General features: G+C 46.3%; 1 protein-coding gene across 2 annotated transcripts in view; it reads right to left on the bottom strand.

Moving 5' to 3' along the window:
- The window catches only part of USP43 (ubiquitin specific peptidase 43), a 92795-nt gene that overhangs the window by 8815 nt on the left and 56547 nt on the right, over nucleotides 1-27433 (bottom strand). For both annotated transcript variants that reach the window (XM_083429774.1, XM_083429775.1), the window contains 5 exons: nucleotides 18802-18964; nucleotides 14723-14834; nucleotides 6044-6147; nucleotides 2218-2295; nucleotides 1588-1717 (listed from right to left, as the gene is read on the bottom strand). In XM_083429774.1, coding sequence (XP_083285900.1) covers nucleotides 1588-1717; nucleotides 2218-2295; nucleotides 6044-6147; nucleotides 14723-14834; nucleotides 18802-18964 — 587 coding nt within the window. The remainder of the gene's footprint in view (nucleotides 1-1587; nucleotides 1718-2217; nucleotides 2296-6043; nucleotides 6148-14722; nucleotides 14835-18801; nucleotides 18965-27433) is intronic.

Below are 27433 nucleotides of genomic sequence, written 5' to 3'. Positions count from 1 at the left end.
AGCAACTAATCCACACCTAATGACCCACCTAAGTGGGATTCAGGAAATCACTCAAGAAATCACTCAAGATATCCCTCAAGTAATTAAGGAACAAAAGAAGAAAAGGCACACTAGCCTGGGAACCTCCTCTCTGCCCAGAACATTGGAGGCTATACACCACACCTCCTCAACAGTATTTATAGGAACTCAAACACTGAGATCCTGCTCTGTTCCAGTAACAAGAAGCCGAAAGCACCAGCCTGAAGATGACGAGTGAGACCTCGTCGAAACGTCGCCTAGACACCCCAACTTTTACACGGGAAGACACCCGAGGACACCAAAACCTGCATATATATATATATATATATACACACACACACACACACACACACACACACACACATATATATATATTCATTTTTCTTTTTTATTCATTACATACATCTCAAATTCTTAACATTTACTATATACTCCTCCCTCCCTCCCCTCCAAGGCTTCCCCCAACTTCCGCTTCTGGTTTGTTTCTATTTTCATCCACTTTGCTATCTCTTAACAGAAAAAGTTATTAGTAACATAACATCAAGCCTAAAAACATAAAAATAAAAGTAAATACACCATTATATTTCACTATCTTCTAAACATTTTCTAATGCTGATAATGTGAATGTTTGTTTAAATCCTGCCATCAATTTGACTGACTTTCTTTGTTTCTGCAAATATAATATGAATGGTTCCCAGTCTTTTTCAAAGTGGCTTTGTCAGGTTTAGAGACTGGAGCACAGATTCAGCAATCACTTGAATGAGGCAGGGAGGGCAACACTGCTTGATGGGCATATTCTACCAGCAATCAATTATTTCCCCCTCTTCTATGCACCCTTATTAGTCATGTTAAATGTAGGACACCCCTGAGCCACACAGAGTCTGGGAGAACAAGATGAGCACTCCCATCTCTATTGTTCATGCTGTTGCTGTTAATTAGATTTCTATATCGCTCTTCATCCAAGGATCACAGGGCGGTTTACAATATGTACAACATAGTAACAAACAAAAACAATCCCCATCCCCTACAGTTTAAAAGGCTATATATAGTTTAATTAGCCTAAGGCTTGGGAGAAGAGGAACCTTTTTGACTGGTGCCTAAGGATATGTAACAGGGGTCCAGGCGTGCCTCCTTGGAGAGAGCATTGCAAAAGCAAGGAGCCACTGCAGAAAAGGCCCTGTCTCGTGTTGCCGTACTCTGAACTTCTCATGGAGGAGCCACATAAAGAAGAGGCTCCGATGATGATGGCAGGGTCTGTGTTGTTTGCCATCTGCCAGTTAATAGGGAGAGACCTGCTTCAGTTGTTTCCATCGCAACTGAGTGTCCATGTGGTTTAGGATAAACCCTGGGAGACCAGGGTTCAAATCCCCACTCAGCCATGGAGCTCACTGGGTGACCTCGGGCCAGTCGCTGCCTCTCAGCCCAACCTACCTCACAGGGTTGTTGTGAGGATTAAATGGGGATGGGGAGAACTATGTACATCACCTTGCACACCTCAGAGACAAATGCAATAAACAAATGATAAAGAATCTGAATCCCAGCATGTCCTTGGCACTCATGTAAGGATACCTGCTCCTCCTTGGTGTAGAGCTGGAAGCATTCGTCCAGGGTGCAACTATGCTGCTGCTGGTGGAGCTGCTGCTTCAGCCTCACGCTTTCTGCATCCTCAACCACCTCTTCCTGGATGTTGCCAAACAAGCTGCAAAAATGCAGATGAAGGGGGTCAGCAATGGCTCAGAGCTGATCGTGACTCTACTATGGATAGGCAAATGGGTCTACATAATGCCTGCATGCCCAAGCCAACCACCTGTTCTTCTCAACTCCCATCCAGAGCTTAGATCCATAAGATCTCTGCCCAGTTGGCCAGAAATTGTGTGAATGGCATGCATCTGCCCTTTGTGTAAACACAGTCTCAATGCATGAGCATGGGGGTGTGCGTGCCCTTGGTGAAAAATGGAAATTAGAGTTGAGGGGCTCTACGGGCAGAAGGTAATGCATTTGGCAAATTGTGCTGATGTGGCAAATGCCCCATCTGGTCCAGTTCAGGGATCTGTCAATGTGGTGCAAAGAAGATGCAAACGCCATTTGAATTTCAGAAAAAAGCAACCGGAGTGAAAGTCCTTTAAGGAGCCACACTTGTGCCCACCATGATGGCCGGCCAGGGAGATTTAACACAACGTACTTGCAATGCACACTCACCATTCTTTGGTGCTCACATCCCACTCGATCACCAGCTTCACATGTGCGGGACCACCAGGACCACCAAACTGAAGTGCTCTGCAGGAAGATGGAGCCATTAGATTTATGCTGCAGGCTCCAATGCAAGTAGCCTTGAATGTAATGATTCAGACAGGTGTATCCCAGGAAAAAAATGGGGAGTCCAGTTAGTCCTGGAGAATCTTGGTTCAGAAAGAATAAACCCATTGAAATTAACGAACAGGACTAACGTAGGTCCATTACTTTCAATGGGTCTGCTCTGAGATGAGCTTAGTTGGATAAAACCCATGGTTTCAAAGAAGCTTCACTTGGTGTTCCTTTGCTTACTGAGACGCTTGTAACAGGGAAAGGGAACAGTGCACCAGGAAGCATCTAAGCCTCTGTTACTGCCGTACATTCCATGTCACTTTGACCTGTGGGGCTTGTCTCTGAAGATCCCCAACTCCCAACTGCTTCGGAAGTGTTTGGCAATTAATCAGCTCCTGCTTCTGGAATCCTGCTATGGAAGTTTGCCTCCTCAAAAGGTTCATATTGTCTTGTTCATGCTTGAGAGCCAGTGTGGTGTAGTGGTTAAGAGCGGTAGTCTCGGAATCTGGGGAACCGGGTTCGATTCCCGCTCCTCCACATGCAGCTGCTGGGTGACCTTGGGCCAGTCACACTTCTCTGAAGTCTCTCAGCCCCACTCACCTCACAGAGTGTTTGTTGTGGGGGAGGAAGGGAAAGGAGAATGTGAGCCGCTTTGAGACTCCTTAAAGGGAGTGAAAGGCGGGATATCAAATCCAAACTCTTCTTCTTCTTCTTCTTGTGCAAAGGGCTGCAGTGTTGGCATTATGGAGCCAGACCCTAGTTTGCATGAAGTCCAAATCTGAGGGCCTTCTGGTGGTTCCCTCACTGTGAGAAGTGAAGCTACAGGGAACCTGGCGCAGGGTCTTCTCGGTAGTGGCACCCGCCCTGTGGAATGCCCTCCCATCAGATGTCAAGGAAATAAACAACTATCTGACTTTTAGAAGACATCTGAAGGCACCCCTGTTTAGGGTAGCTTTTAATGTTTGGTGTTTTATTGTTGTTTGTTTATTATTATTATTACTAATATTCTGTTGGGAGCTGCCCATAGTGGCTGGGTATAAATAATAAGTTGTTGTTGTTGTTGTTGTTGTTGTTGTTGTTGTTGTTGTTGTAAACTATGGCCTTTTCCCATTTTTCCAACTCCCTCCCAAAGTATTTGGAATTCTGTGCATGTCTTCAGTGCTAAGGCTCAGCCTGGGAGGAGGTAAAGTAAGAATGAAGAATTCATCTCTGATCAGGTGCAAAGTGCCATTGAGGGGAAAAACACGGAGGCAATAACTGCAAATCTGAAATGAAGAACTAGGGTCCCCAGATCAGGGATCATGGCTGCTTGACTCCTTGAAAGGCTTCAAAACCAGGGCACATCTCTTTCTACAGATAAGCCAATGGGAAGTAAAGCCTCTTTGCCGTCACACACAGATCACAGAATTGTAGAGTTGGAAGGGACCCTGAGGGTCATCTAGTCCAACCCCCTGAAATGCAGGAATCAGGTGCCATGCTGTACTAGTGAACACTTCTAGCCATATGGCTACTTCCTCATTGCAAAGCCCTGAGACCCGTTGGTGGGTCTGCTCTTCCCCACAGCAGCCACAATGTCCTCGTTTTTGCCTTAAGATGCTCAGGCGCAGAAGGCCTACTTGCATAGCTAACAATAGGTTCAAGCACCTGCAGCCCTGAAGGGCAAGGATAGGGGCAGGATAGGCTCATTGCTCCAATTCAGAGCCAAAGTTTAACCTTTTATCTTTCCTGCAACAGGCAGCTCCCAGCCCGCAGCCTGGTGCTGTGGTGTGCCTATACATACAGAAGAGATGCTGCGGTTGGGTTCCTGTTTCTTTCCATTTAAGCTCCATGCACCTAACTCCCCAATGGGGATCCCCATAGACACCTCTGGGGGCCAGTGAGCAATGCAATTAGCAAGGGTTGTGGCACATACACACGCACGGTGACAGCAGCCGATTCACTTCTCTGCTTCCTGGGGACATTATCTGAGCTAACATTATCTTTGACTAGAATCCAGCTAGCAGCAGCAAGGCATTAATAATTCATCGGCCCCTCCGCGATGGCTCGACAGCGATGCACGTCCGGCTGGGCGCTGCCACTTCAGGACTGCCAGGCCTGGTGCGCAGCCTTGGTGCCGGGAGTTTGAAAGCAGGGAAGATGCCATGGAAGGAAATTAGCTGCCCGCGATCTATTTAGCTGCACCCACCCGGCAGGACCCCAGTTAAAATGGTCACCCACCCGGTTTGTCAAGCCAAGGAAGGTAACCGGCATGGAACTGCCACACATAGCTCTGTGAGACACAACACCTGCCTTGCAGGCAGAAGGTTCGATCCTCAGCAACATCTCCATGTGGGATTGGGAGACACTCCCTGTCTGAAATCCAGGAGAGCTCCTGCTAGCCAGTGTAGGCACTACTAAGCTAGATGGATGCAATGGTCTGACTCAGTACAAGGCAGCTTCCTAGGTTCTTGCATTTACACAGCCAATAGCAGTGTCCATTGTAGTGACCAGGAGAGAAATGACTACTGGGAGGAGCACAGAGAGAAGAAACACCATGTGTTTTAATGGTACAGTGAGTACACAGCTTAGGCTAAACAGGTCTTGGGGCCAACATCAATGCATCAAGTTTAGATCAAATGCATGTTAGAGAGGCGACTTTGGTTGCTGTCCCACAACCACAGAAGCCCTCTGAGACTTCTCTGAGCATCATCCAGAAGCGTTCTTGGAGCTTGTTTATTCTGGATCATGTTTCATATCAGGTGTGGTGTTTTAACATCCTGCGTCTGTTGTTAAAAGTTTTACTTGAACGTGCCATCAAGCACCAGCACACTGATACCCACTCAGAGAAGAGATAAGCTTAAGAATCTAAAGAAATGCAGTACAGTGGTACCTCGGGATAAGAACTTAATTCGTTCTTAACCTGAAACTGTTCTTAACCTGAGGTACCACTTTGGCTAATGGGGCCTCCCACTGCCACCACGCCATTTGTGTTCTCATCCTGAAGCAAAGTTCTTAACCTGCGGTAATATTTCTGGGTTAGCGGAGTCTGTAACCTGAAGCGTTTGTAACCTGAAGCGTCTGTAACCCGAGGTACCACTGTACGGTGGTACCTCGAGTTACAAACGCCTCAGGTTACAAACGCTTCAGGTTACAGACTCCACTAACCTGGAAGCATTACCTCGAGTTGAGAAGTTTGCCCCAGGATGAGAACAGAAATCGTGTGCTAGTGGCGCAGCGGCAGCAAGAGGCCCCGTTAGCGAAAGCACACTCTAGTTAAGAACAGTTTCAGGTTAAGAACGGACCTCTGGAATGGGCTCCTTCGGTGGCGCCTTACTCCTCCTCGCCGCCGGCCTCACCCACCCGAAGGAGGAAAGGCTCTAGAGTCAGTGGCGGCAGGCTGGAAGGCAGTTCAGAAGCTGGCGAATGAGGAACCGGCCAGAAGTCATTTTCCGTGCAAATTGTCAATGTTTCTGGAGGAGATAGAGACCTCTGGAATGAATTAAGTTCATAACTAGAGGTACCACTGTAATTCCTTATGACAACGGGGAGCTCTTCTTGGAGCCCAGGAGGAAGGAAGACAAACAGAGGTTGCTGCATAACGTTAGGGAAGAAGAAGCTCAGTAAACAGGATCCATGACCAGTGAGAGAACAGAATAGGCAGGTCCTCAGTCCTCTGCTCTTTCGATTACAGGATCCCTCCAGTCACTTATTTCTAGCAGTATCTCTATGTCTGATCTCTTACCTGTCCACCGCTGGATGATAGAGAGGCCAGCTGTCCTGGGGAGAGAGGTAGCTGCAAAGCGCAGTGCCGCCAACCACTCGCACCTGGAACAGGCTCGGAGTAGCCTGAAAAAGACAAAGGAAGGGGAGAGAGAAGGAGTCAAAGGATCTGCTCCCCCTGGCAAAGACTTCTGATAAATTAGGGGCTCAGGGTGGGGTAAACAAGGGCAAAAACAATGAGGCAGCTGCACTGTGGGAAGAGCGCTGTGTGGCTAATCTTTCGTGTCGCATATCCTTTGGGAGTAAATCTACGTGTCTCCAGCAGATTTCCAATGAGTAGCTTACTACGGAATGGTTAACACAGTCTGTTTCTTCTGCAGGGAAGTGGGCTGCTGCCCCTCTTTAGCAATTGCAGGGAAAATGAGTGTTGAATCTGACTATGCTGAGATGATTGGATAATTCTGTTGTAGTTGTTGAGGTACACATTTCTCTAGTACGCAAACAGTTCACTATGGAGCTCATTTCTCAAAGACTCAAACGGTTTGCCATGCAATAATATCTCAGCTCCAGCCAGTGTGACGACCAGTGCTCAGGGACGATGTGAGCTATAACCAAATAACACCTGGAGGGCTACAGATCCTCTTCACATCTATTTCTTAGGTCCACCCATCCTAAAGTCAGGTGTGTGGCTAGTAGACAATAAAACTCAGAGCATCCTTTTGTTCGTATTATCGGGGGGGGGGGTTGAAGAAAGAGTGGCAAAAAAAAAAGCTTCTTCTAGTTTTCCAGTGCATGCTTATGAGCGGAGCTGTGATTTCCATTTCCATTTCCAAACAGAAATAGGAGGTGATCAGTATTGTGGACTAATTAATCTAACACAAAGAGTGTGGGTCTGATAACGCACTTAAAGTAAATTGCATGTTCACACAGGCAGATGGATCCCATACGACGACGACCATCTCACTTGGCTCCCGCTCCATCCGAAAATTGTCTAGCATTCCACAACCTTTTCCCCCTGGTGCCAGTTGCAATTTCCCTGTTGTCATACAAATGGACTCATTTACTCCTCCCTCCCGCTCCATAATGCTGTTTTGTCATTAAAACCAGAGTATGATTAGCCAGTACATTCCAGATTTCATTATGTTTTGTGTCCAGCTCCCTCGTCTTCTTGACAGAGAATGTAATGAGACCTGATGAGGGGACAAATATGAATCCATTATCTTGACACTGTTCAGATTATAATCCACCCGCCCCTTGGACAGGTGTCAGAAAGAGTGATGTGGCCCCCACCTCAGCACCGCTTGTATTGGGAGTGGGAGCAGGGAGTAACCAGCAACTCTGACCTCCCGCACCTCCTCCCCACCTCATCCCTGGCTTCTGCCAGCAGGAGTTGGTGTCGCTTCAAAATTAGCCTTATTACATTCCTATCCGCATGGAGCCGAGGAGGCAACAGCAGACCCAAAGTTTATAGATCAGCTAATAAAACTGTGCATTGCCATGAAGAGAATGCCACACTGGAAGTCCAAAAAGCTCAGAGAGAATAGGCTGAGTCTCTGGAGTGAGAACAACAGAGCCCCAATTGTCCACCACCTGCAAGCAGGGTCCAGGATACCAGAAAAACATGGAGGACATATTTGACAAAGGTCAACTGATCAACATCACAGTTCCAGGAGACAGTATGTTCCAGGCCAGCTGGTATTTACTGGATTCCTCATTTCCCTAGTGTGAAATGAACAGGATTTCCCACTGAGAGCTAGAGGTTTACGAGCTCATTCCTCCACATGACAAACATAGGACCCTGGACACACTGGGGACTGGAAAGGACAGCCTCTCATTGGAATGGGTATCTGCACTCCCTGTCCCTCCTGTCCAGAAGTTCAAGACTTCACAACTGGGTCTCACCACCAGCACTGAGCAACAGGTGGTGCCTGGTCAGTTCAAAACATACATTATGCAAACTGGTTAGTTACGTTGTGCAAGACTTTGCTTCTGTTAACCAGGGAGAGCGCCAAATACCGGTAGTTCTGCAGGGTGCATACACTCTGTCCCCATGCCCACTGGAAATCCTGATCAATTTCTCTCTACTACTCCACCCCAATTTAAGACATTTCACAATATATGGCTGACACATTGCTCTCCTTGCAACCATGCAAGCTAGAAACTCCGGACAGGCATTTTTAGGAGGAACCCAATAACAAATTTTTCAGGGTCATTCTTATTCAGAAAATCAAACGCCCTTAGCCCTGCCTTTATCTATCTCGCTTTTCCTGACATGCTTAAGGATTCCCCCTTTTTTTACTCCCAGTCTCGATATACAGGTTAAGAGAAATTGCTCTGCTCACGTGTCACTTGCTTCTCACTTTTCTTATGTCTGGTCTTCAAAGCTGTAGGGCAGCAGAGCCACACCCACACCGCCCCCCACTTACTTGCCTCCAAAAGGCCAGCTGGCCCCATTGCCTGCACTTCTATAAATATCCCCGGGGCAGCCATGAAAGCAGCAGAGGGCCACAGAGTTAATTAAATACCTGCATGTTTTAATTAAACCTAATTTAATGAAAACAGCTCTTTGGAACCAGGAACCCAGAACGAGCTGCGTTAAGTTACAAGGGGGCTTGTTAGCTCCTGATGTAGATGGCCTCCTTTTCAGCGGAAACATGCAAAAGATGGCAGGGTGTAGGGTGTATAACTGAGACCCTGCACTGTACTAGGGGGCATCTCCTAACAACAGGAAGGAGATAGATGATGTGCGAGTGTCACCCATTGACAGCTTTACCTACGATGAACATGCTTAATCCTCCTTTAAAGTTATTTGATTTGGTGGCCATCATTTCATCGGGTGGGTGCAAATTCCAGTTTAACCATGTGCTATGTAAAGAAGGACTTCCTTTGGTCTGTCCTTAATCTTCCAACACTCAGTTTCATGGAATGTCCACGAGTTCTAGTTCTAGTTACAGGTAGGTAGCTGTGTTGGTCTGCCGTAGTCGAAACAAAATTAAAAAATTCCTTCCAGTAGCACCTTAGAGACCAACTAAGTTTGTTATTGGTATGAGCTTTCATGTGCATGCACACTTCTTCAGATACACTGAAACAGAAGTCACCAGACCCTTATATATAGTGGGAGGGTGGGGAGGGGTTTTACTCAGAAGGGTGGTGGGAATGGGTGATTGGCTGATAGGTGTGGTAAACCTGCTGACGACTGTTAATGACTGCAATTGGTCTTACAGGAAAAAGCAAGGGGTGAGATGGCTAAAAATAGCTTTATTATGTTTAATGAGATAAGAATCCAATGTCTCTGTTCAGACCAGGTCTCTCCCTTGGTCGTTCCAAGTGAGCTTTCCACTATTTGCCTTTTCTATTCTCTTAAAAAAATCCATCAATCAATCAATCAACGCCTGTTACCCAAGTCCATTTTTCCGGTTTTGCCACAAATCTGCCCAACCCCCCGACTGATTCTTCACCTTATTAAATCCTTTGCTTCCTCAATATTTTCCTGGACACCGAACACGCTCAGTTCCTAACACCACATTATCAGGAAAGAAGATGACAGCCATTTGAATGAGATATGGAAGGCCAGCCCTGTGGATAGCTCAGTTGGTAGAGCATGAGGCTCTTAATCTCAGGGGTGTGGGTTTGAGCCCCATGTTGGGTAAAAGGTTTCAGTTGCAGGGGTTGGACGACCCTCCTTGTCCCTCCCAACTCTACAATTCCATGATTCTATGAGGCATTTTTAAGCATGTGCAGCCCATTCATGCAACTGACAATTACTAGGAGCTCTCATCGTGACATGTTAAAAATCACAAGTTTGCCCCTCAGGAGCTTGTCATGGTCTGGTTATTTACCTGTGAGGTCTGTTTGCAATTATAACAGCCTCCCTTCAAATCCTTAGGGGACTGCACAATGCTCTGCGAGCTTTACAAGGGGATTTTGGCTCTTATGGGCTTTGGGCTATGAGCATTGATTCCTCCTTGGAGGAGAAGAGGCTCTGTTCTGCAACAAGGAGTAAAATCCTACCCTCAGCGGTACAGGAAAGCCCCATGGCCCACCAAAGTGCTGGAAGCTTCTACAAAAACCAGACACAACCTGCTCCCTTTCCAGAAGAAGGCGATTTTACATGGTGAATTCCATGCTGGCAGAACGGCCTGCCTTTGCGTCGCAACATTTGCCTGCCTCTGTGAGTCTTCTCACCCTTCACATTTCAAGGTGACGACCACGGGGAAGCCTTCCTGCTCGAGACCTCGTGCAGTCTTTGGGCCAAGGTGCAGCAGTTGGCCGGCTCGTTTCGAAGCTGGTTATTATGAAGCCAATTCATTAAGACTTCATGGACCGCAAACCTCCACTCGCTGCCTGGCCCGCAGCGGGGAAAACGTCTTGCCTCTCAACGCCTCCTGAAAGGGGCACATTCTTGCTAGGTAGCTCCATCTTAATATTTCATGTCAAGCAGCTATGGGATGGCTCCCTTGCGGATGAACCGTGCTGCTGGCTCACCACTCTCCGTGACTCTTTTGCAAGATGAGCTGCTGCTGCTGCCGCCTTGACGGGGGGGGGGGGGGGAATGCAGCGCACACAGCAGAAATGCCCAGTTGCTCTCACTTGTGCAGGCACTTGCCATTAAAGGACAGCTCTCTATAAACACCCAGCCTGCGGCTGGTGACTTTTGCTTGGTGCTTTTGTAATTACATTTAACTACTGAAATAAAATACCAGTTACAGGTCTATTACATGTACCCCAGTGATGTCAGATGCTCAAAGCAAAGCAATCTGGGGAAGATCTGGGGAATATTCACTTGTAGCCAAATTCAGAATCACGAATGGAAACATAGGAAGCTGCTGTACTGAATCTGACCATCAGTCCATTTAGTTTGGTAAACTGACTGGCCGTGGCTCTACAGGATTTCAGGCAGTAACCTTTTATAGCCTTTATCTGGAGATGGCAGGCACTGAACTTGGGTCATGCAAAGCATACACTCCACCCCTGAATTACAGCCCTTCCATCTTATAGGGTGGGTTCAAATAAAAACAACGGAAACCACCCTGATTGTTTTGGATCTGTGCGGATAACTACTCCATGCAGGAAGCTGTTCCCATGGAAAGGTTGACCATGTCTAAAATCCAGTCTTCCCTGTCTACTGCAAATTCCATAGGCTTGAAGGGGCCTGTTAAGCTGCTGCACATACCAGGCTCACGACATAAAGGACTCTGCATGTGGTCAGATTTAAAAGGACAGCCATGTAGCTATTTGTTTGCTTTTATTTTTCAGCTCACTCTTTCCTTGTCAAACCTTCCCAAGCAATGCTTGACTTTCGAGTCCATCCTAGGAGACACATCACTGGGAAGGAATGAAAGTAGCCAAGTTTTAGTTAGACTGGCGGAATGAAGGTAACTTGAAACAGCATAAACTGTGCACGTGCTAATGGCATGTTTTAAGGCAGCTGCTGAGCTCAAGAAGGCTGAATTTGTCCCCATGCCCTGATTCACTGACCAGGCGTGTTAAGTAGGGGCATTATTTTCTTCTGAACAGTTCATTACTATGGGCCACCAGACAATGGACTTGCACCAGATCAATGGGAAATGCTACAGTCTGCAATAGCAATATATTTCTTTCTGCTCTTCCAAAAGATAACCAATGGAGGAGAATGAATGATACACCGCAGGCTGCTCACCTTCATTTATAAAATGTACCTGGAATTTCTGGGGTTTTGTGGGTCTTAGGGGAAAACAGAATGTATTGGAAATCATCTCTCTGCATTTAGAATTCTCTCTCATTGCCCCTTCTCTCTTACTTTGAAGCATAACACTTCATGGGTTGAGTCCGGGAGCCCCTATTCCCAGGCCTTAATCCCGAAACACATGAAGTGATAACAGAATGCCACTGAATATGGGCAGAGTGTTTTTCACTCACTGCAGACAACCCATAAGCACCACTAGGATGGGTGAACAAGCCATGATGGGAGTAGTTTTCCAGAGAGAACCAAGGTCCCAAATGTCACATTATATAAATGAACAACTGGACTTCCCATAAAGACTTTGGGATGCTGTAATTCCCAGGGCATTGAGGTAGCTGTAATGATCACAGAATCATAGAGCTATTTGAAGATGACTATCATATCTCCTCTCAGTCTCCTCTTTCCTAGGCTAAACATACGCAGGTCCTTGAACCATTCCTCATAAGGCTTGGTTTCTGGACCCTTAATGAAGTAGAACATTCTTTTCTGCAACACCCACATTTGGAGCAATGGCTGAAATGGCTTGCGGGAGGCAAGGAGAGAGAGTCTTGGCACCCAGTTCATGCTACCCTGGGGCCCCTGGTGCTGATAAGCACAAAACCACCACCCTCCACTTTTTGTCACAAATTACACTGGAAATGATCGGCTCTGGAGATGAATCTGGAGAGCACCTCCTCCAAGAGGAACGCCTACTGTTTTCAGTGTTTGACTACATAATTTAGTTATAGAAGCTGAAATAATAATAAAAAAATAGCAGAACTATATGCCTGGCACATCTTCTTCCAGACAGGGGCACACAACACTTCACAGACTGCAAAGAACCACATCAACTTGCTATCCACAAACACAGGAGAGGCAGACAAGAGCTGGGCCACACATCAGGATCAAACGCTGGGAAATGCCTGCTGTAGCCATCCGTTCTTCTGCAGCTTCCCTCTCAAAGCCTTCAGCAAAAAGATGAGAGCGCACCTCCAGCCACAGTGTTCACAAGGGGCCAGCTTAGTCATCCCTTCCAATTACCTTCCTGAGAACATTGCTTTGCTTCCACCCATATAAATGAATGGTGTCTACTCGCTCCTATGAGAAAAAGTAGAGAGACAAACTGCTGTGTGGCACTTCTGGACTACTACCATCACCGCCAACGCAGGCACAGAGACACACCATGCAGGAGTCCCTGCCACCCCTCATAATGGCAGCTCATGTGTAGAAGGGGGCTCATGGAGGGGTGGGGTGGCAGAGGCAGTGGCAGTGGCATCCTCCCAGAGATGCTCCTCAGAAGGAAGCGAGGCAGCAGTGGTGAGGTTGAGGGAGAATTGGGACAACAGCCCTATACGCACACCTCTGGGGCTGTCACTGCTGCTGCCCCATACCTTCCCGAACCTTGCAGCTACTGTCTCACTTCACCCCATCCCTGTTCCCAGTGAGCACATTGCTGTTGCCAGGAGGGTACTACTGCTTCTGCTGTCCCAGCCAACATAAAAGGGAAAACATGAGTCCTTGCCAAACATTCAGCGTGAACACAGACGGGAGGAAATGTCTATTTATAAACATACAACCCCTGAGAATGCTTTTTTCCACTCATTGCATGCAATCGGCAGTGTTTATTGCCGCAGTTTTTATTTCCAAATGTTCGGTTTGGAAGAAACAGAGGGGATTAGGAGGCCGGAAGCAGGATTCTCTCCCCTCCGAGAGTACTACACGGTGTCAATCATGCCAGGGAAAAAGACCTGCCAAGCATCTACAAGTGACTACCCTGGATCTGGATGCAATAATCAATCTTCATTTTGCACAGGAATTTAATTTTAGGTCCCTTGTGGCAACCAATTATGATTTAATAAGCTGTAATTTAATTAAAACGCTACCCACTTAGAGCAACTCCAAAAGGCAAGTAACAGACACACAAAAATATAACACTTAAACTAAATCATTTTTCCCCTGTGAGGAATTTAGTGTCTTCAGAACTAGATCAAAAGTTTATAATTTTGTCACTGTGCCCTGCTGTAAGTAAGCCCAAGTATGTGTAATGGAAATAAAGCACATTTGCCCTCTGCCTTTCTTTCCTTTCCTCTGTCCTTTCTTTGCTATTGTCAATCTATATTCCAGTTTGTAAGCCTCTTGAGGCAGGGACCTGATCTCTTATATAGAGTAAAGGACCGCGTAATACCAATCCTGTGCAACCTTCACTGGCTGCTAATGCCAGGGACAATTTAAGGTTCTATTTAAAAACCCTAAACAACTTTGAGCCCAAATACTTTGAAGGAGTGCCTCTCTTGGTACCTGCCAGCCAAGGTCCTGAAATCTGCTGCTGGTGGGGGGGTGGAGGGGAGAGCACTGCTCATGATCCCAAAACGCAGGACGGGAACTTTTCAATGGTGGCATCCTGCCCATAAAATGACCCCACCCAGGATGTTTTGGTTGTCACCCTCATTTTGGAGTTTCTGACAGTCGTAAGACATATCTCTTCACTCAGATCTTTGGGAGAGTTTGATGCTGTTCTGCATTGATTTTGTTGCATTAATTAAGGTGAAGGCCAGATTATTGTTCTACACTACTACGTTTTTGTGTGCTTCGACGGAACTTCTTGTTTTAATGATATTTCTCTACACTGCCCCATGATTCTTGCTGATGAAGGGTAGCTAAGCAAATAAACAATTTGAAATGGAAAAGAAATATACAAATAACTACAGCTACAGGCCATTAATTGCCTGTAAGTGGAGGCAGTTTCCCCTGCCCCATCATGATTTGTGACTTGGGAGAGCGATGGCTGCTTCCTAAGGGATTTGGGGCAGGGGTTAGGATGACCCAAGAGCTCCCTGGCATGCTTATTGACTCTTGGCACTCTGCTTCTGCTTAAATTTTGCTGTGAGTACAGTATGTTCTGTAAGAAGCTGCTCCCTTCAAACATTGCATCTCTCCTACTGCCAGGAGCAGGAGAAACAGGGCAGATGCAACAGTGCCTGGACAACAGGATGGACTCACCTGTACTTGGGCCTCCCTTCTCATCAGGTAGCGCATTTTGCCCAGGATGCACTGCTGCAGCTGATCCCACAACATGGCTCTGTCTTCCCGCATCAGTAAAGGAGGGCCAAACCTGAAAAACACATTAGAGAATTGCTGTGGGTTGTGCAAAGAAACTAGCCTTCAGGTGCCTTTTGCTCACTTAGTGATACAAAAGAAGCCAAGACATCACTCACTCACTCACTGGCAGAGGTATCTAAATTTTAAAGTTACTTCCCAATGAAATGAAGGGAGGAATTCAACATCACATTAATTTGATCATGCCAGCAGGGGCTTATTTCAGAATAGCCGACTGCCAGAGTTCAGCAAGAAAGATGCTCTAAATTTCCCACTTCTCCTCCTCCATCACCCATCATTTTGCCCAGGCCCATTGCTCTCCGGAAAATGCAACTACATTTCAGACGTCAGGGGATAACGGAGCAGCATCTCTGAGGTTGGGATGATATTCTTCCCAGGCTGCTACCCAATTGGAATGTTACCATTCAGGCGACCCTCTGCTGACCCTGGACAATGGGCAGCCAGCAAACTAAAGTCCCATTGCTGTTCCTGGGTAGGAACACTCAAGCCACTAATATAAATGCCTGCACTTTTTAAAGCATTCACACCAATGTGCTGCTTGACCTAGGGAAGGACTGTAGCTCAGTGATAGAATATAACCTTCCATGTATAAGGTCCCCGATTCAATCCCTAGCATCTCCAGGAAAGGCTGGAGACGACCCCTGTCTGAAACCCTGGAGGGTCACTGCCCATCAGTGCAAACTCTACTGAGCAGGATGGATTCAGTGGTCTGACTTGCTCTAAGGCAGCTTCCTATATTCCCTATGTTTGTTCAGCCAATTCTCCTCTGTCTGGCTGCACTTCTCCCCAACTGATACTGCCTGAGAAGGGAAGAATGATGAATGGGTGACTGGTTGTGCATTCATGTTTTCTTGAATGGCTGACAGTGGTGGCAGTTACATTACCAATCTCAGCTTTCTCTATGTAGACTAAAGGGAAGTTCATCAAGACGAAGGGTGCAAGGCCAGCAGGAGGCAGTGCAGGCAAAGGATTGAGGGAAACAGTCTCTATCTGTGCTCTCACCCTGTTGTATGTTTGGCCAGTCCTCTGCATCAGTCGGCTTTACTGGGTGCAAGAAAGCTCCCCAAGCAATATCCAATGTCGGGATGAGACGTGAAAGCAGAAACTAAGAGAATTCTGAAATAACTCGATCGGTTTTGCAAGAGGGGTAAACTAAGAGGTAAACGTACTATGAGAAATCTATGCAAATAAATGATCTTGCGTGGGTCTCCGGCATAATACTCGACCAGTTCCCCAGTGTTCTAGAAAATCTTGTTTGGCCATTTCCAAAGCAGATTACAAACTTGGCATGCTAGTCACCTGTGAGATATAAAAACAGGTGGGCTGGATAACCTGGAAATGCTTCAAGTCATCTATTGCCAATCAAAATGTCATGTCTGAGAAATTTTGCATTTTATGGAAGATATTTGCTCAGGACTTTCCTCTGACTCAACATTCTCATCAGGTGTGATCAGATCTTGTACTCCACAGTCTACTATGAAATGGGCGGGAAGGAGTTGAACAAATTTAGGCTGAGGGCAGGCGGGCTTAGGGACTATGCAAATTGACTAAATGGAAAGCTAAATCTTATTTCCACTTCAAAGCCAAGATAATTGTTTGAGGGAAAGCCTAGGCTGGCTGGATAGTCTGCATGAAAGATTTGGGGCAGGAAAGTCTTCTACTGTAAAGGCTAACTTTCTTTGGCAAAATATTTTCTTTTTGGGTTAAAAAAACCAAAAAAAACCTCCACATAGCCCCTTACTAGTTCTGTAACTAAAGGCAAAGGAAACTTGGTCTCATATATCCATCCCAGGAGCAGAAAAAAGTGTGTGTGTGTTTTCGCTTTCTTTATTTTCCATGCTAAAACTATTTTGCTTGTTTTGAAAGTATTTTATTTATTTATTTATGAATCTAAACATATTTGACCAAGGGATTCAAGAGACTGCACTTTTTGATCTGAACTGCTTGATCCCATGCTCTTAAAGGTTCCCCAGGCTGAAAGTTGACAGCTGGGCACTCAAAACTCTGGTGGTGCCAGCGTAATTCTCAGCCAGACTTGACAGATTGGAACTCCAGGCTCCTTTGGTCAGCTTGCAGAACTCAAAAGACTGAGTCTCCTAAGAGCTACAAAGAGAATTAATGGAAATGATAGGAAGAGAAGCCAGGAAAACCTTTCTCCCTTCAAAATCAAATAAGGGGGGGGAAACAAGCAAACCACTTGATCTATTGGAGACATATACCCTCCAGTTCCAGTTTAGGGTGGCTAGTCACACATTGCCGAAAAAGGGGTGGGGAATGCATCTCCAGAAGAGTTTTGCACATGCAAATTTACATTTCTAAATGCAAATTCAGAAATGATTACCATTAATTTAAACAGAAATGCAACATAATGGGCAAGACAATGTACTCAAAGCTCATGTTTTCCCCCAAAGAATTCTGGTAACTGTAGTTAGTGTAGGGGTGCTGGGAATTGTAGCTCTCTGAGTGGAAAACAACAACTCCCAGGATTCTCTGGGGAGAAGACATGTGCTTTAAATGTATGGCGTGTGCACAAGTGACCTGTTTGCCGGCTTAATCTGTTATCCAGCTGCTAACTGTTGATGGGCAACTTCAAGACCTCTGCTGCCCCACCTTAAGGTTCCTGTAAAATAGATGACCCTTCAAAGAGAAGACCACCCCCCCCCCCATATAGAGGACTGTCCTCTGAAAAATAGGAGACAGGGCTAAAATCACCACCCATTTGCTGCAACGTGACAGAACCAAAAGTGTAGATTCAAGTAAGTTCCTGGTACCTTCTCCTCTAATGCATCTTATAAGCTCTTTTCTTGTTCTGACAACTATCACTACCCCATTTCCTGAGCCCTGCAATCTGCGTGTGCCGTTTGGCTGAATAAATGGGGTACGAAAAGGACAGGCAAAAGTTCTAGGAATCAAGCCATATAGTTCTTGTCCCTGCAAAAGCACTTGGGTTGGGAGGAGGGGAGAGGGAGACATGCTAGGCCTGCCTACGTAACGCGGAAATATTGCTAGATAAATTGCCCTCCATAAAGCTCAGCATGTTACAAGCCGTTTCCCAGCCGATGACTGGTTTATTAGCCACTGCAAGCATGCAGAGCGTTACTTAATGACATTTGGGATGTGCAATGTGAATTCATTACCCGCCTACAGTGCTTTTGCATCCAATCGCCCTCCCGCAAGCTCCTCGCAGCCATCAGCGGCTGGTAAACCGAGTGCAGCCCTCCCCCCCCCCCACCTCCATCCACATCTCCAGCATGGGAAAGAAATGGGCTTTTGAAGGAACAAGTGGCACACCGGGCAGAACACCGCTGCAGGCCAAATGGTCCAAAGCGCAGCTCAGGACACTCGGCGGTTGTTTCTCCAGACCCGCTGCATAGCTTGATTTGGCTGAAGCGACAGCGCTCCCATTCCAAGTCCCTTCGTCACCAAGTGGAGACAATTAACTTGCCACTAGGCTTGCTTTATCAGAGCTCAACATTAATGTTACACAGCCCAGATGTTGTGCCAAATGACACAAAGGAAACTGCTCTTAACAAGCCCAGCTGCTGCTTCTGTGATTGCTTCCGGCTTTTTCAGAGCTGCTAATCAGCAAGCTGGGATCTAGAAGACATAAAAAAAAACAAGCAACTAACTCCCAAGCTCGAAGTTCCATCCCTCTGAAAAGGCCTCTGCAAGCCTGAGAGTAACAGGGGACGGCCAACAGGTCAAGTGCCCATTTCAAGAAAGGCACCTAAGAAACTGTTATGCTGCGTCAGACCATTGGTCCATCTAGCTCCATTATTGTCCACACTGACCGGCAGCGGTCCTCCAGGGTTTCAGACAGGGAGTCTCTCCTAGCCCTACCTGGTGATGCTAGGAACTGAACCTGGGATCTTTGGCATGCAAAGCTGAAGCTCTGCCACTGAGCCACAGTGGCAGAACTCTTAGCCGTTCTAGCAAGAGCTTTCCTGCTCGGCAGGACTTACCGCACGGCCTGCTGCCCTGCCCCAGCCACATTACAGACAAGGAGCAGGATCCTGCCCCCTCCGCCATGGTGCAGGAACTCTGATGAAATGGCCCCATTATGAGCCAAGCGCTGGCCTTCGGGCTCAGAAGAGTTGGGAGAGGATGGGAGGCTGTGGGGACAACCTGGGAAAAGGAAAGAATAACACACATCAGTAAATCCCCAAGGCATCCCTCTCCTCTACTGGACAACTACTTTGGGAATGGCTTAAAGAAGAACATAGGAAGAGCTGATGGATCGGGCCAATGGTCCATCTAGCCCAGCATCCTAGAGCAGCATCTGGGAAGCCTGCAAGAAAGTCCTGCACACAATTGCGCTCTGCCTACCTGTGATTCCCAGAAACTGGTACTCAGAAGCATAGCTGCCTTCAGTCATGGACACAGAGCATAGCCATCATGGCTGCTATCCATGGATAACCCAACCCTCCATGAATCTGTGCAATGTTCTTTCAAAACCATCAAAGTTGGTGGTGATCAGCTTCTCCTGGGGGAGTGAGTTCCAAAGTTTAACTATGAGCTTTTAATATCATTCAGGTATACTGAGCAGAGGCCGTTTAAACGTCAGCACCAACAGAATCATAGAATCATAGAGTTGGAAGAGACCACAAGGGCCATCGAGTCCAACCCCCTGCCAAGCAGGAAACACCATCAGAGCACTCCTGACATATGGTTGTCAAGCCTCTGCTTAAAGACCTCCAAAGAAGGAGACTCCACCACACTCCTTGGCAGCAAATTCCACTGTCGAACAGCTCTTACTGTCAGGAAGTTCTTCCTAATGTTTAGGTGGAATCTTCTTTCTTGTAGTTTGCATCCATTGCTCCGTGTCCGCTTCTCTGGAGCAGCAGAAAACAACCTTTCTCCCTCCTCTATGTGACATCCTTTTATATATTTGAACATGGCTATCATATCCCCCCTTAACCTCCTCTTCTCCAGGCTAAACATGCCCAGCTCCCTTAGCCGTTCCTCATAAGGCATCGTTTCCAGGCCTTTGACCATTTTGGTTGCCCTCCTCTGGACACGTTCCAGTTTGTCAGTGTCCTTCTTGAACTGTGGTGCCCAGAACTGGACACAGTACTCCAGGTGAGGTCTGACCAGAGCAGAATACAGTGGCACTATAACTTCCCTTGATCTAGATGCTATACTCCTATTGATGCAGCCCAGAATTGCATTGGCTTTTTTAGCTGCCGCGTCACACTGTTGGCTCATGTCAAGTTTGTGGTCAACCAAGACTCCTAGATCCTTTTCACATGTACTGCTCTCAAGCCAGGTGTCACCCATCTTGTATTTGTGCCTCTCATTTTTTTTGCCCAAGTGCAATACTTTACATTTCTCCCTGTTAAAATTCATCTTGTTTGTTTTGGCCCAGTTCTCTAATCTGTCAAGGTCGTTTTGAAGTGTGATCCTGTCCTCTGGGGTGTTAGCCACCCCTCCCAGTTTGGTGTCATCTGCAAATTTGATCAGGATGCCCTTGAGTCCATCATCCAAGTCGTTGATAAAGATGTTGAATAAGACCGGGCCCAAGACAGAACCCTGTGGCACCCCACTAGTCACTCTTCTCCAGGATGAAGAGGAACCATTGATGAGCACCCTTTGGGTCCGGTCAGTCAGCCAGTTACAAATCCACTGAGTGGTAGCATAGTCAAGACCACATTTTACCAGCTTCTTTATAAGAATATCATGGGGCACCTTGTCAAATGCCTTGCTGAAATCAAGGTAGGCTACATCCACTGCGTTCCCTTCATCTACCAGGCTTGTAATTCTGTCAAAAAACGAGATCAGGTTAGTCTGACATGACTTATTTTTCAGAAATCCATGCTGACTATTGGTGATCACAGCATTCCTTTCTAGGTGCTCACAGATTGTTTGCTTGATGATCTGCTCCAGAATCTTCCCTGGTATTGATGTCAGACTGACTGGGCGGTAATTATTTGGGTCCTCTCTTTTCCCCTTTTTGAAAATAGGGACAACATTTGCCCTCCTCCAGTCTGCTGGGACTTCGCCTGTTCTCCAGGAATTCTCAAAGATGATTGCCAGTGGTTCTGAGATCACATCTGCCAGTTCTTTTAATACTCTTGGATGCAGTTCATCTGGCCCTGGAGACTTGAATTGTGCTCAGAACACTTTGAATTGTGCTCAGAAATGTGCTGGGAGCCAGTGAAGAACCTTTAGGACAGGTGTTATGTGGTCCCGGCAGCTACTCTCAGTCACCAGTCTAGCTGCTGCATTGTGGATTAGGTGCAGTTTCCAAGTCACTTTCAAAGGTAGCCCCACGCAGAGCGCATTGCAGTAGTCCAAGCAGGAGATAACCAGAGTATGTACCACTCTGGCGAGACAGTGTGCCGGTAGGTAGGATTTCAGCCAGCGTATCAGATGGAGCTGGTAGACAGCTGCCCTGCACACAGAATTAACCTGCACCTCCAAGAACAGTTGTGAGTCCAAAATGACCCCAGACTGGTCCTTTAGTTAACCCATTCAGGACCAGGGAGTCTCCCACACTTGCCTGCCCCCTGTCCCCCAGAAACAGTACTTTTTACTTATCAGGATTCTACCTCAACCCAATAACACCCATTCATCCTCCAACGGCCCCCAGACAATTCACTGCCTTCACTGGTTCTGCTTTAAAAGACAGGTAGAGCTGGGTATCACCTGCATATTGGTGAACACTCAACCCCAACCCCCTGATGACCCCCCCCCCAATGGCTTCATATAGATGTTGAAAAGAATTGGGGAGAGGATGGAGTCCCAAGCCACCCCACAAGTGAGCGCCCAGGGGTCCGAACACTCATCCCCACAAACCACCTTCTGGACATGGCCCAGGAAGGAGTGGAACCACATAATAACAGTGCCCCCAGCTCCCTCCTACCCCCTTACCATGGTAAATAAAACCCATGAGAGGTGCAGGGTTGGGGGGAAGCTTCCTAATTATAATAGATAGCAAGGGAGTAAGATGACTCGAGATTTGCGGGCTCTCAGTTTCCAGAACTTTCATAGAAAATCTAGACACAGATCATCCAAAATTCATAAGCTATAGGACATATTGCCTTAGAACAAAGGTTTGACAAAATGATTCAGATTAATTCCTTCCAGATCTGCAATTCTGCAAGGAAGAATAAACATTAACACTCTCAACAAGTTGGTGTCTATTATCACCAGCAATAAACGCTCACACATAATCAGTCCAATCTGCACCTCCAATTTGCAACTCGATCTGTCCACCTCCCCGGATCTGGGCTGCGCAATTCATCAAAACCACCTGGCAACAGGGATGTCCAAAAGGCAGGATTGCCATGAACTTCATCTCCCAGATCTGCGTGCGCTGTCTCCTCTGATGTTTTTCAATTAAGGCCTCTTGTTTAGCCCGGAGAGGCAATAAATCACTGCCACGGCACTTTGTCTCCAGTTTTCCTTCTCATTTTGCATATAAAAGCTAATCCATCCCAAAATGCAACCATAAGTGCAAAGGCTTAGCTCATCCCCATTCTCCTCTCAGAACCCGGCTTCTTCCCCACCAAACTGCCCTCTTGAAGACTCAGCCTTGCAAAGTCCATATCCTGTATACCTGAAGGAGTGTCTCCACCCCCATCGTTCAGCCCGGACACTGAGATCCAGTGCCGAGGGCCTTCTGGTGGTTCCCTCATTGCGAGAAGTGAAGTTACAGGGAACCAGACAGAGGGCCTTCTCAGTAGTGGCTCCCGCCCTGTGGAACGCCCTCCCTTCAGATGTCAAGGAAATAAGCAGCTATCTTATCTTTAAAAGACATCTGAAGGCAGCCCTGTTTAGGGAAGTTTTTAATATTTAATGCTGTGTTGTTTTTAACACTTGATTGGAAGCCGCCCAGAGTGGCTGGGGAGGCTCAGCCAGATGGGCGGGGTATAAATGGTAAATTATTATTATTATTATTATTATTATTATTATTATTATTATTATTATTATCATCATCATGCAGGGAAGTATCTCAGAATTCACAGCTGTGGGATTCTCAAATCGGACCCCACCCTACCCCACCCCACCTCTCCCCCCTCCACCTCTCTCCCCCTTTTCTCCCTAATGTCTCAACAAACAAAACTGATCTGTAAAAAAATGTTACTTGGGAAAAAGAGAGAGAGAGAGAGATTACACATACTTTTGTAAACCAAGAAAATATTTAATAAAAATACATTTTTAAAAATTTTAAAAAATTGGGATGAACCTAGAAGTCACATTTGGCTCATTTATCAAATCAACAGAATGAAGCAATAATGACCTTTCAGGTCTGTGGCTCCACTTCAGGCTGAAGGCAGGGGTTACATGCTTTCCCCCCCCACACACACACTGAAACAGACTCAAACACCTGTCATGTATGATCTAGTTGAGATCCCTGTGTTGCAGGGGATTGACTAGATGACCCTCAGAGTCCCTTTCCAACTCTACAATTCTATGACTCTATGATTCTACACAGAGCAGGTGGAAGCATGCCAAATATTTATTATTGTTTCCCCCCAAAACTTCTGGGTTTCTTTAGCAGAGGCACCATCATTCCCCTTTGCCTCTCTTTTCTTGTTCTTTACGGGCTTTTACCCTCGCTACACCCTCCTGCCACTCCAGGATTCACAACACCTCCCAGCTCCCTGACTTGGAGCTCTTTGGATCTCTAGTGGCATTTTACAGACTGTAAAACCAATTTATCTCGATTCAGAGCCTGACCTTTTGAAGCACGGATGGCTTGGCTGCCTGCCAGGTCCATAGGAGGCTAAAAATAACTTCTTGTATTAGTCACAAAACAGAGATGGGTCCCCTTTTGGCAACACACTAATTATAAAACGGTATTGATCACAGGTCTGCCATGCGGAGGATGGAGCAAGCTTGTTTTCTCCTGCTCCAGAGGCTAGGACCCAAACCAATGGATTCAAAGTTACAAGGAAGGAGATTACGACTAAACATCAGGAAGAACTTACTGACAGTAAGAGTTGTTCGACAATGGACAGAGATAGTGGAGTCTCTTTCCTCGGAGGTTTTTAAGCAGCAGATGGGTGGCCTTCTGTGACCTAGGGTGATCTAGTTGAGATCCTTGCATTGCAGGGGGCTGGACCATATGACCCTCTGGTCCCTTCCAATACTACAATTCTACAATCCAAGTGAGTCTCTAGAGCAGCGGTTCTCAACCTGCGGGTCCCCAGATGTTGTTGGACTACAACTCCCATCATCCCTGAGCCTTGCTAGCTAGGGGTGATGCGAGTTGTAGTCCAGCAACAGCTGGGGACCCACAGGTTGAGAACCGCTGCTCTAGAGCAACAACATCAGGAGTTCCCAAAAACCATTGTCCCCAAAAGGTACCCAAAGCGCACAGCACATTAGCAGCAGCATGAGTCCACCTGTGCCATTTCAGTCAAACTCTAGGGGTCCAGTGACCCTCCCATCAACCCCAGCCAATGGTCAGGAATGATGGGAGTTGTAATCCAACAAGACCCTTGCCGTAGAGTTTGGCTGAGCTGGCACAGGTGGGTTCATGCTGCCACCACCTTCCAATGCCTAGGGGAATCTTTCAGGGACTGTGGTTTTTGTGTGTGTGTGCTTTTGGAGATGCTTCATGTTGTTGCTCTACAGCAGACATAGGCAAACTTGGCCCTCCAGATGTTTTGGGACTACAACTCCCATCATCCCTAGCTAACAGGGCCAGTGGTCAGGGATGGTGGGAGTTGTAGTCCCTAAACATCTGGAGGGCCGAGTTTGCCTATACGTGCTCTACAGACTCACTAACTACTTGTGATAAAACAGAATTCTGCAATTAATGTGTTTCCAGGAGGGGATCTGTCTCCTTGTTGTTGTTTTTCCCAGGTACGCCTGCCTGAGCTTGCACAGTAGCCATGGAACTAGAAGAAGGTAAGGAGAGCCTGCTGACCAGACAGGTGCTTATGAGAAGGCTGCAAGCTGGAGATGAATGCACAAACAGCTGCAATTCCCAACAACTGGTACTGTATGGGAGCAGGCAGCTTCTGAAAGTGGAGGTGGAACTCTAGGGGTTTTCACCTTCTTTGAGACACCTGCCAATGGGAGGTGGAGTCCAACATCATTCTCAGTCCCATCTTAGGCCTGCCACCTCTCTTTCATCTGCCTGCTAATAACTGGAATGAAAGCAAGTGCAAACAGCCAAATCACGTCTGTTTCCATTTACCCTCAGCTATGTTAGGGGAGACATTTTTCCCACGGGCTTTTTTCCTGAATGGTTCGACATAGCTGCATTAACACTACAAACCATTTTCAGTGTTTCAAGCTTAAACTGAGAAACTTTGGAATGCTGTGCAGGAGAGGGTATGGGCATATCTTTTCCTGCTGTATGTCATGAACTAGTTCACAGCACAACATTCCCCAAATGCCTGAAAGGCAGAGGGAGAGCACCATAGTAAAGCAGGCTTAGGGGAGGATAGCAGCTTTCCCCAACCCAGTGCCCTCCAAATGGCCATGCTGGGGGGAAACGTATCTGGAGGACCCCAGGTTGAGAAAATTGGTCTGTGCCTATCATATATATATATATATATTTATATATATATATATATATATAAATAATTTTAAAACAGATACATTTTTGCCAGGAAAGCAAACAAACCAACAAACAAATATACAATCAAATAAACAAACAAACTATAAATTGACAGACAGTAGCAATATATCAAACCTATCCATTCTTAAGGAAATCAGCCCTGAGCGCACACTGGAAGGACAGATTGTGAAGCTGAGGCTCCAATACTTTGGCCACCTCATGAAAAGAAAAGACTCCCTGGAAAAGACCCTGATGTTGGGAAAGATGGAGGGCACAAGGAGAAGGGGACAACAGAGGACGAGATGGTTGGACAGTGTTCACGAAGCTACCAGCATGAGTTTGACCAAACTACGGGAGGCAGTGGAAGACAGGAGTGCCTGGCGTGCTCTGGTCCATGGGGTCACGAAGAGTCGGACACGACTAAACGACTAAACAACAACAAAGCAATATATGAAACAACACAATTCTTATCACTAATATCCTTTGTACTCCCAATGATGTGAACGATTGTAAAACTTGTAAAACAAGAAATTAAAAATGACTTCCAATTAGTCTCGCTGTACTTTATCTGTTGATTATCTTATACTGTACAGTTACATATTTCTTATATAGTTTCCGTTAACTTCCCTACAAACTTATATTCATACAATGCAAGGTTCAGTCTGATTCTGCCAATAAGTTTCTTTTATACCGTAATTTTTTAAGTACTTTCTCTCTCTTTTTTTACAAGTGTTCCTAATCTAATGCTACCTTTAACCTGGATTATAGCTTTGTCGTCCAAACAGTGCTTCCTAGAGCATGGAGCTGATAACACCAAGGTTGCAGGTTCGGTCCCCGTATATTCCTGCATTGCAGGGGGATTGACTAGATGATCCTCAAGGTCTCTTCCAACTCTACAATTTTATGATTTTGTGATTCATATTGGTAACAAGTTAGGACTAGGGAAACAAAGCATACTAAAATGTAAGAGTTTTTTCTGATAAAATATGACCTTGCATATTTGGTGCAAAAGAAAAAGAGAAGAAAAGAAAACCCAACTGCATACAGAACAATACGCACCGGTTACTCATTGCAAAATATCAGCTTGTTGTACTTTATTTATCTTTTGCCACAACAAGGAATCATAAAGAATAGAACAGATGGGAAGTGGGGGTGGAGAGGGGGCGAAATAGCTGCAGCAAACAAACACTGGGAGAAAAGAAAAGCTCTAGTGAACTGTGGTGTCTCCCAGCATTGAAACACTCAGAAAAATTAACAGGTTTATCAAGTGTTTGCAAGGAGGTTACGTGATGTCACTGATTTATTGAGCATTCATTTCTTATTTGTTTGCAGGGAAGTTAGACAACATGCCATACAACTTTTATCCTACACTTCCCAGTGTATTTTTCTACCACTTTGCTTATTACAAAAAGCTCCCATCTGGGGGAGGAAGCCAGTTTGCTTTAAGAGCACCATATTAATATTCATTTATTCATCAACCTGATTAATCAACATGAATTTCCTGGTACATGATCTGAATCCTACCTGAAAATAGCAATGGTCTGGAAGCATCCTTTGAGCAATTCACTGTTCAGAAATCAGCTTTCCCAACTGGCCCAGGGCCACCTCTGAATGCATGTGTGGAGCTACTTTTGTGAATGCACCTATGTATCAAACTCGCCTTGTATGCAGAAGGTTAATGCCTCCTGGTGAAACCTTGCAGCCTCCATGATGCGCAAATTTTCCCAAGTTGGCAAAGGGAGGTGCTTTCAAACAACTCTGAGATGACCCTAGCAGACGAGGACTATACCACACGTGCTCTCCAGACTCCCCCAAAAAGAAGGAACCGAAGAACACACTTGTTGCAGAAAAGCAGGAGGCGGCAAGCTTAAGCTGCATCAGTTTCAACAACACCCACTTGTGTGTTCAGTACTAAACCACTTGAAACTTCTCAGAAGGAAATCAGGCCAGGAGGCTGAGAAAGAGGACCAAGGGCACAGGAGAGGCTCCTGGGCTGATCAATGCATCAGCATCCATCCAATGCTTCTCAGAAGCAGCTGTCCCAATGTCAGCTCAGACTTGGTCCCGGCTACTGTCTC

Source organism: Podarcis tiliguerta (genome assembly GCF_965153285.1).
Source record: "Podarcis tiliguerta genome assembly, chromosome: 2".
Taxonomy (NCBI): Eukaryota; Metazoa; Chordata; class Lepidosauria; order Squamata; family Lacertidae; genus Podarcis; species Podarcis tiliguerta.
The sequence above is the reverse complement of the archived record's forward strand: the minus strand, read 5'-3'. Positions and strand labels throughout refer to the sequence as shown.